Genomic DNA, 10,167 nt, shown 5'->3' with positions numbered 1-10,167 from the left:
CATGTAATGCTTAGAAGTTAATTAAAAAGTGCTGTTTAAGCTGCTTTGAATCTTCTGTCAAGTTTCCATGGCTTGATGTTGTCTTACAATAAATTACCCATTTTGTATCTTACATCTAATCCATGCCATTTTCTTGGAATTCAAAAAACCTCATTTTATTGCCCCCACCACACACCATCCTTCAAAAACAAAAGTCACATAATATTTTCAAGCATTGTTCAAAAATAAAGCATTTTTGCAACCAATTCTTGCTATGAAACAATATGCACACAAAATGTATTTCTTAAATCCCATAAAATCCTCGAACATGAGGCAAAATGATAGTGTTTAAAAAGTGGCCGCAGACCGCAACATTGTCATTCAAAGCTGTTTTTTTTTTTTGTCCATTTCAGTTCAAAATACTAAAACATTTAATCACTAAAGCATTAAAAAGAATTTACACTCTATTTATTTTGATCAGCTTACCTCTTCAGAAATATATATACCCCAAAAATGTGCATACATTAGCAGCTATAAACATTACATGGCATATCACACTATGTCAGCTTATATGAAAACGTACAAAATGTGAATGTATTCAAAAAACTATTCTGCAGTTACTATCTTTAAAGCAAGACATAAAATCATTATGAAGTCTTGTAAGCATAACACTGTTTCAAACAGAAATAAATATATAACACTTTCTGGTAAATTACAGCAGCAAAAAACAAGAGGCATCCTTTTTTTAAGCAAGATTTTCATCACTATAGCAGCTGTTCAGACCTGAATTCCTCTCACAGCCTGCTTTATATTTTCCAGTAGGGCTTTATTTTCTGGACTCTGATAACGATCTTGATTTGTATACATGTCCGTCAAAGTGGTCACGTAAGCATCAAAATTTTGTTCATTGATTGGTTCCTACGAGATATTAAATAGTAGTTCATATACAACTTTTATTTTCTTAATCGTATATTCATTTAAGCATAACATATTAGCAAGGCATATTGCCACCATTTTTTATAATATTTAAAATGCCTATTTAGTTCTTACTTAATTTTACAGGATACACTGGAACAGGCCCTCCATGTCTCTTAGCAGTTAAATGTATCTCTATGGTTTCAGTGCTGTTACCACAAATATCCAACTGGTTGATGAAACATAAACATAAAAAAAGGTATCTATTGTATGAAGTGAACTGAAGATCGCCAAATTCCTTAACTTGTGCTCTCAATCACTTACCATATGTGGCAGCTGGATATTAGCTAGACTATGAATTAAAGATTGGCTTAAATTGGCCAATTCATGAAGAAGAGACTCATTTTGTTGTTCAATTACTTTGTTCTCCTCTTCTATTGTCTTCAGGTTGCTCTCCATTGTGGTAATCTAAAATGGACAAATTTGTGTACAATGTAATATAAGGCAAGCCAGGATAAAGCATGCACTCTGAAGGGAGAGATAACAGAAATACCAGGGAAGGAGAAAAGGTCTATTCATTCATGCTTAGAAAGGCTCTGCTTGAGTCTGCAATTCTTATCGTCGTTAAGGCTCGTTGTTCCAACTGTCTGTTGCATAACTTTAACAGCTTGTCTTTTAATGCTGGTAATAGTGAGCGAATGAACTGGGATTTGAATCCACTCCTTTAGAGCTTTTCTTGTACAGTTGAAAGGCCTTAAGAAGGACCTTAGTTCTGCAAGTTCACCCATGTAATTAAACTTCTAGGAGCCAATTCTAGGGACATTCTGCAATAAGTCATGCTTTTCTTATATTTTCATATATATATATATATATATATAAAATTAGGCATGCACAGGTCCTTGCTCTTTTTAAGTATAATTTGATTCTATGCAAATTCAAAGAGCTACTTTTGAAAGCTGAACAGCTGCATATTATTGCAATGTATGTACAAATTCAAAAAGGTTTTCAGTACATACAATGACTTGTAAAACTGAAGGAACTGAAGAATATTTGCATATAGCCCTGTGGCATGACTACATGTACAGGTGAAGACAACTGAGAGCATGGTCTGCTGTGTTCCCAGGTGACCAGAGACATTAGCTCTGACTTTGCATGGTGCCCTGCTTGAGCTAAAAGCTACATCAGTCTGTATGTGAATAGCATCTACAGTGTATTAGCAAATGAAAACATAAGGCAATTGAAGGTTGCCAGGTTTAAAACTTATGACCAAATTTCTCCAGAGTAATTTTTCTGCCATTGATTATTCTTCTTGCTTTACATTCCTGCAGATTTTGTCTTCATTACCCTATGGTTGTATTTGGTCACATCAGAAAAAGTCATAAAACTGTAAGTCAAATCCTATAAAGGCTGCATAAAGACAACAGAACCCTGAATACAGGCATAAAGTAGAAGTGAAGTTTCAGTATCAATTTGGGTAAAGTTTAGAAGTCAAAGAAAAACCAAGCTGGAAAGGTAGATTCTGCCTTCTGAGTATACAAGAGGAGAAGGAGGAGGAGAATGGACATGGCATTCTCCATAAGCAGTAGACAAGTAACAAGGAATGGTTTACTCTGTTTCCACCAAGACCAGCTACAGAAGACTATGGTCATGGGACTAAAGATTGATAAAGACTACGATGAATTTCACTGTTAGTGTCTGTGCTTAAATCATGTGAGGATAAAAGCACCAGAAGGTAGGCTCGACACTGGAAAATGCTGGGGAAATAATTCAATTAATTTCCTTCCTTTCCTTTTTCCATTCAATTTTAGGACTGCTGAATACAGGGATTTTAAATAACAGGCTAATGTTAAATTTTCCTTTTTCCCCCACCATCCCCCCCGCCCCAACAAATTTATGTAGAACATAAAATGAACTAAGCTGGATCTCTGGAACCACTACTGCTGCCAAGGGCTGCACTTTGTGTATCACATAATGAAGTGTAATAGGTATTCACTTCCCTATCTAAATTGCCCCTGTAAGACCTGGCAAAAGCCATGGTATTCATCTGGACTCCTTCACCTTATAACTTACGTTAATGACCATGATGTCACACAGTATTTTAACTACTATTAGAAAGGGGAAATCAAAGCTAATTTCCTCACCTTATCAAGGGGAAATACAAAGCTGACCATGACAGGTCATGGTGTTGCCATTATTTAAAGAATGTATTTTGCCAAGTCCTTTTTTTTTTTTTTTTTTTTACTGTTGGTAACTGATGTGGAACTTGAAAAATGAACATTTTTTTCTGATTTTATAAATAGCAAATCAGAGATAGGTATCTTAATATATAAGAAACATAAAAGGGAACAATATATTTCCTGTATTTCTTTTAATTAGTCATGTAGAAAAAGCAGCTGAATTTAGGGCTTCATAAAACTGTTACCTGAGTTCTGAGTTTAATCATATCAGCTTCCATCTGGGAGTTGGATTCATTTAGTTCTTTGATTTCTTCATCTAATTGTTTAATTTCTTCATCATTTTCTATACCTGTGTGACATAAACATAAAAGGGGTGTTAAAATAATTAAGGTTTAAAGCAGACTTCAGTGAAATTAATTACTTCCATATTTGCAAATATATTTATTTCAAGCAAAGAAGAAAAAGGAAGCATTCTTCAAACTTTTATTCTGAAGTTAAAAAAAAAGTATTTTCCACAACTTTTCCTTATAAAGTTGCAGTTATTCTCTAGTGAATGTGTTGAAAATGCCTAGAGAATCAATAAGACCTTTAACTTTATATGCATTGATTTAACTTTATATTATAAGAAATGCAACTGCAGCAACAAATTACACTCCACTTCCATATGTAACTTATTTAACGATAGTGTCCACTTACATATCTTCTTTGAGAAAATAAAAAATCAAAAATCTCTTCATATTACAGCATTGTCAAAAAAATCTGTACCTAATTCAGAAGTCAAACTTTGTTGATGACCTGGGACATACTGTGTTATTCTGCAGTTGTTTTTAATGGTTGATGGAGGCTCAAAATGGTTCGTGTTTCTGAAGGGTGTTATTAAATAATTATATATAGAATAATTTGAGAAATAGAAGTGATTTCTCAGGTTCTGTGGCATAAACATTAAATAACAGAATTTTAAAGGCATCTGTATTTCTAAGAATTCAAACAGGAATAAACTGTAAGGGTTTAATGTATTTATCCTTTTAAGTTCTATAAAAAAGTATAAAATAGTCCTGAGAAGATATAAATCCATTTTTTCTGAAGTCAAAGTCTAAACACATAAAGCTAGAGAAACTGGTGTTCTCACTCTCTTGTTCTTACAGTACTTGCACGCCTTTCTCCACAGTGCCTAACTCTGTAGGAAGAATACCAGAGAATCACACAATGGCCTAGGTTGGAAAGGACCTTAAAGATTATCTAGTTCCAACCTCTGTGATGTGGGCAAGGACACCTTTCACTAGACCAGGTTGCTCAGAGCCCCATCCAACCTGGCCTGGAACACTTCCAGGGAGGGGGCATCCACAATTTTCTTCAACTCCGATTCTGAGGACATCATTGTCTATTTGTCAGCTCCAAAATTTGAATATCCCTAACAGGATGTCACTTCCCTCTGAAAATTACTGGAGCTGAAATGGCACAAGGCCATCTCCATCTCCCAGAAGTTATAGAACCACAGCTCCAAATGAATACAATGGAGCTTATGAGGAATTGACACTCTGGAAATACACCATTTTTCACCTCTGAATCCTGCAACAATATAAGACCAACTATCCACCTTTGATGAATGACATGTGAACCAGAATATTATAATGGTACATTCTACTTTGAAATATTTTAGAGTTTCAGATTTATGTAGACATAACTCAGGCCAGTCTGTCTGCTCCACTCCTGGCTCAGGTTTCCACAGCATAAAACCTTGTTTCACTTCTACTGACAGTGAATTCACAATTTATACAAAGCGGATTTATACATGTAGAAAAAAAAGCCAACAGAGTAACAATAACTCCAGTTTACAGAGAATTAGTATTTAAGAAAGTAATGATTAAAAATTTACCATTACTAGCCCGCTGCTTTATTGTTAGCATTTGTTCTCCAGACAGCTTTGCTTTCTTCATTGCTGAAGTAGCTCTGGGGCATCCTGATAAACTGTGAACAGTAAAGAGCCTGTTAATTTTGATAGGTCATTGAAAATAAATCTGTAATCCAAACCTGTAATAAAAACAGTATCAGAGACATAGTTTATCTTCACTGCCTAGCACTGAAAGAGTGTGTTAAAAAAAAAGGACTTACCAGTAGTGATTTCATGGTTTTGTTCTTTCTTCCAGATTCTTTTTGTATAGACAGCTAATATAAAAGTCAGATATACAGTCCGATTTTCTGAAGACACAATACTTATAAAAAAATATTTTATCTTAAAGGCAGTTACTGTATAAATACTCCCATTTGAATTTACATGCCTTTGCTCTGAACTTCCACCCTTTTTGATTCAAATGTTCAAACATGGAACGGAATGAGGAGCGAAGGTGACATGAGGTACCTCTCATATCCAAATAAGTAGCTCTTACAAACAGTGCTTTTCTTTGTGGATATCACCTACTGAGCTGGCTAAATTGCCCTTTTCTAAATTGTTTCTTAAAATGGCAGTAACTATATGATGGCTTTCCTGGAGCCCAAGGAAAGTCATTCTCATAAAAACGACCTTGGCTTGATGAGGGATATATATGTCTTATAATGTGTATTTGTTACATTTATGAATGTACACTCGAGTTATCTCTTCTCTCCCATGTTGCCAAAATATTAAGCTTTTTAGTTACATTGTACAAAACAGTTTCATGGCAAGTGAAGTCTTAGCAAGTTTTATTATGAAAATAAAAATAATGATCAGACAGTGCTCACTATTTCACAAATAATGGTATACAGCAAATTATCCCCTTTTTTCAAAAGCACATCTTTAACATAGTTGCACTATCACAGGTAAAAGAAAATATATAATCTAATTTAACAATTGGAAACCACAGTCTTATTCTGAGGAAGCTTTAGCAGTGAAGGGAATTTGGAAGCTTGATAAACAATTCCCTGTTACCTCAACATTTCAGGGTTCAACACCATGGAAACTGAGTAACGCCACATACTTCTCACTGCACATTCATATTTCGTATTCAGATCCAAAGGAAACATTTTTTGTACAATTTTTAATTGTGTAAATCAGTTTCAAGGCTAATACTCAAATAATTTCTCTCTAATGTGGAACAAGTTTCTGAGGAATGTTGTATCTTTGATTAAAAGCATTTATTTAAGTAAAGACACAACTTCCTACTAAATAAAATCCTCTAATTTAAGTAGAGTTTTTGATTATTGTAAATGTTTCTCTGAAAAGCCTGGGCTACTATTATCAAGTGCAGCCACACAAAAAAGGGTTTTTCCCAGAAAAATGTATCAAAAAATTTACTTTCTCAGCAAAAGAATCAGTGTTCAACATTTTATACAGCTTTGTGACTGAAAAGATATGTAATAAAACAGTACTAGTTGTATCAAGAAATAGCATGACCTAGTAGGTTCTGACTGTAGCCTAGGTGGTAGGATGTCAAAATTACCATTCCAAGCTCTAATATGGACTCACTGTATGACTGTAAACAACTGTCCTCTTGAAGTGTCAAAGGGAGCCTTAAAGATGATAAAGGAGGAGAGGATTTGCTATTTTGGGAAAAAAAAAAAGTTGGCACAAAGAAAGAAATGAGAGAACAATATATGTAGCACCTGTAGTTCTGCTGCACTTCAGGCACCTTGGCACCAGATGCCCTCAGCCTGGACTGAAACACAGAGATCTGGGTCCTCTGCTCTATCCAAACTGCAGGAACTGTCAGAGAGTTGTTCTGCACAGATTATCTGCCTTCTTCTGGAGGCACCCAGATGAGTCATGAGTTAAGTGAGGGAAAAGACAGAGGGCTGCCTATTTTTGGGCATACTGGTGAGGACACAGAAGGCTTCCACATCCTGTAGCCAGATTATTGTTCTTACCCACTAGTGCTCTAATAAAATATGCACAGACAGAGGAGGACTTAGACCAAAATGAGTTTCTTCCATGCAACTGCATGCCCAAACTAGAAGCTTCCTCTTTTTGTTTTCCTAAACGTTCCACGTGTGCCTTTAACGCACGCATCATGTACCTCTATGACTGCTTTTAGCTTGTTATGTGTCTGTCCTTAGAAGATGCCCTGCATGAACAGAAGGTCCTAACCCAACATTTCCAGTGGCTTTATGCTATTTAAGAAAGCATTCAAAACTCCCACAGGTACCCTCCTCACCACAGAGGAAGATGCCAAAGCCACATTATGCCATCAACTTTCTCTACAGATCTTTACTGGCAAATCCATCTCTTCAGTAATTGTATATTGTACTGTAAGCAGATTAGCTCACTTTCCTGAGCCAGGCACTTTCAGTTTCAATGAAGCACATACCAAGTTAGTAACCTAAATCAGAGTATTGAGTTGTCCTACAGTTTATTCAACTTGGCTAAATTCTTCAGAAATGAATAAGGCAAAGATAGCAATATGCATCCTCTTTGCCCATCTCTGTTCTTAATTAAATCTCCTAAAAGTACTTTAAATAATTTAAAAAGTAAATTAGGACTTTTAGATAAGCTTCTGCTCTGCAAGTATATTCTACCTCTTCTGTTCTATCTTACTGACTATATTTACTTCTACTGAGGGCAACTGCTCTTTCTCTAATTTGTAAACAGCCAAAAAAAGTCAGGATATATGGGATGAAAAACAAAGCCAAGTCAATTTTGCACCAAAACTGGGCTATTGTACAAAGGCTGAACCCCATGGAGGTTAAGTTAACAAAAAAATTTATATTGAGAACCCCGTGCTTTGTAGGGCATGGAACTGTCCATGGAACAGACATCTGTACACCTGTAGGATTGACAGACAAAAGGGGTGACTGGGTTTTACACCATCCAATTTCAACATGCATTAATCAGGTTTGTTTTTACAGGAAGATTTTATAAATGGAGGCTTTGAGAGGTAAAGTGCTAGTAGCTGTAAAAAGTCTACAAAATAAGGCCCATCCATCCATACACCCACATCTTACCCTACCTGCCCTGAAGAGTCATGGCTAGTGGAAAGCCAATCAGCTAGAAGGTTGCAGGAAGACTAGGTATGCACAAATTAGGACTGTATTGTGATTGTATCTGTTATAGCTGAACATAATGTGAAGAATGATTTTTCTTTCTGATACAGCACTGTGGTTGCATCACTGCAACCAATGCCTTGCCATATTCAGTGGTTTAGAAAAGAGGATGAAATTAGTTCCAAAATAAAAGGAAAATTAGTGGTGAAAAAACTTTGAAAGGGGTATCTAGGTAGTGGTTAGGGCACATTTAGCGAGAAATTTAGTTTAAAAATAAATAAATGTGGGTTAAAATCCTGAACTGTTTCAAGAATGTAATTGTACTGTCTTCAGGGATGCAAACAAGAGAGGCCACCATAGTGGAGGATCATTGATCAAGCGGAGCAATTGTCTGGGTGACTGATTTTAGTTATCTGGGTTCCAGCTGTGCTCTGTTAAATACATTTTTTGCCTCAGTAGACAGATGTGGTTTGGTTCCTCTTGAAGCTGGAGGAATTGAACTTGGCTTGTCAAGTGAAGAAAATATTTTCCAAGCAGAGAAGTAGGGATGTGGGAAAGGAGGAGGTAAAGGTCAAATAAAATGCAACTTTTATATTTGTTATGTCAAGTGCTAAAATTTAGAAAGAAAGAAATAACACAGTCTAAAGAAATAACAGGGTGTAAAGAAAGCAGAGCCTCAACCTGGAGTACCCAAAAAGCATTATGAGGACTAACTTCATAAGTAAGATATTATAGATTCACTACCACAGTGATTTTTCAAAAAGAAAAAGAAACATTTTTCCTGTTTATTAAAAACAACATTGTCTATAGACTAGAGGAAGGAACAAATGACTTTCAAGGTACCTCTTTTAAATAGAGATACATTCAAAACAAGCCCCAGATGTAAATCCTTTTGAAATTCAGGAAAATACAGATCACAGTAAGAACTACTGTTTTATTTTTTTAATGGCTGAAACCTTACTTTTATGGCTAAGCTCCTGAACTATCTGATAATGTTTGAAGTTCAAGTTACGAGATCAAACTCAGTGATCAAAGTAGTCCTTTCCTTGGTTTAATATTCAATCCATGAGCCACTCTCTTTTTTTTTTTATGTTGAAGGGTACCAGCTTTAGTGATTTCCTTATTCCTGTGAGTGAATTCTGCTACACACCTTAAAGGATGAAATACTCTATGCACAAATCCAGCAGAGATAAAAGGAACCCTCCCTAACCCAGCACTCATTTTTATTTACATTCAAGGGTGACTGGCTTTCCCCCAGCTTCTTAGTGAGCTGTGAAGTAGAGGGAGGCCAGAAGAGAGGTTTTGCAAACAAGCTAGTTTTGTTTGCATGGAGATTTCTGTGACTCACAGAGGAACCTCTCTTCCTTGCCACTGGCCACACAACCCCAACTGCTTTTTTGTGGTGTTGAGAAAAAAAAAAAAAATCACCTGTTCAGCTCAATTTCAGAACACTGGAAAAGAACGATTCTGATTAAGGTGGTCCTTTTTAGGTCTTATTTCCTGGCTAAAGCTTTTCTTTTTCCTTTTTCTTTTTTTGGTGCATTTACAACTCACACCTGAATGCCTGTGATGAAGAAACATAAATTTTCAATCAGGAGGGAAATCTAAGTTAAAAACACTAAAAGCTTGATGTAACGTGTAAAGCTCGATGGAAGCGGCAACTCCTAATTAAAGTTGCTTTCCAAAGCTTCTAAGGAAGGAAGCCGAGATTTTACTCTGTTTAAATAAATCTTTGCATTGGTTTCAGAACTAAGGAAAATTAAACCACTACCCAAGTGGCCATAAAAAAAATATAGCCATTGTGATTTAAACAAAAATGCAAGCTTTTCAAAACTATTTTAATGACATCTGATCATTGTTTTATAAAGACTTTCTGGAAAGAACTACTTCCTTATTTTAGAGGGGGAGGGTTGAATTAGCGTGAAAATCTGGTCAGTTGAGCACCAGATGATCAGCATAGAGTAAATGGCCATGATGCCCAGAAGAAGAGAAGGTATTTGTTTTTTTTAGTGAAGACTTAAAGGGTAAGATAGTGTTATGCCTATTCCTCATAACAAAAAAACAAAGCAGGCATCAGGTAAGAAAATAAAAACAGAAATTATGCAGAATTTTTAACAGGGCCAAGCTGAGAGAAAAGCAGACC

At 35.7% G+C, this 10,167-nt stretch overlaps 1 protein-coding gene across 21 annotated transcripts in view; it reads right to left on the bottom strand.

The window, feature by feature from the left end:
* Positions 1 to 10,167, bottom strand: part of MYT1L (myelin transcription factor 1 like) — a 301,410-nt gene that overhangs the window by 1,896 nt on the left and 289,347 nt on the right. For 8 of the 21 annotated variants that reach the window (XM_027896216.1, XM_027896214.1, XM_027896213.1 and 5 more), the window contains 4 exons: positions 4,948 to 5,039; positions 3,311 to 3,420; positions 1,219 to 1,362; positions 1 to 897 (listed from right to left, as the gene is read on the bottom strand). The exon at positions 1 to 897 is cut by the window's left edge and continues 1,896 nt beyond it. In XM_027896216.1, coding sequence (XP_027752017.1) covers positions 757 to 897; positions 1,219 to 1,362; positions 3,311 to 3,420; positions 4,948 to 5,039 — 487 coding nt within the window. In that variant the 3' untranslated portion in view covers positions 1 to 756. Of the gene's footprint in view, positions 1,363 to 3,310; positions 3,421 to 4,947; positions 5,040 to 10,167 lie in introns of all 21 variants that reach the window. The other 13 variants (XM_027896219.1, XM_027896220.1, XM_027896218.1 and 10 more) reach the window with 4 other exon arrangements.

This window comes from Empidonax traillii, unplaced genomic scaffold, assembly GCF_003031625.1.
Source record: "Empidonax traillii isolate 1590-97213 ecotype Southwest subspecies unplaced genomic scaffold, ASM303162v1 scaffold488:size1064334, whole genome shotgun sequence".
In the NCBI taxonomy this organism is placed as follows: Eukaryota; Metazoa; Chordata; class Aves; order Passeriformes; family Tyrannidae; genus Empidonax; species Empidonax traillii.
Note: the sequence above shows the minus strand (reverse complement) of the source record. Positions and strands in the feature narration are given on the sequence as shown.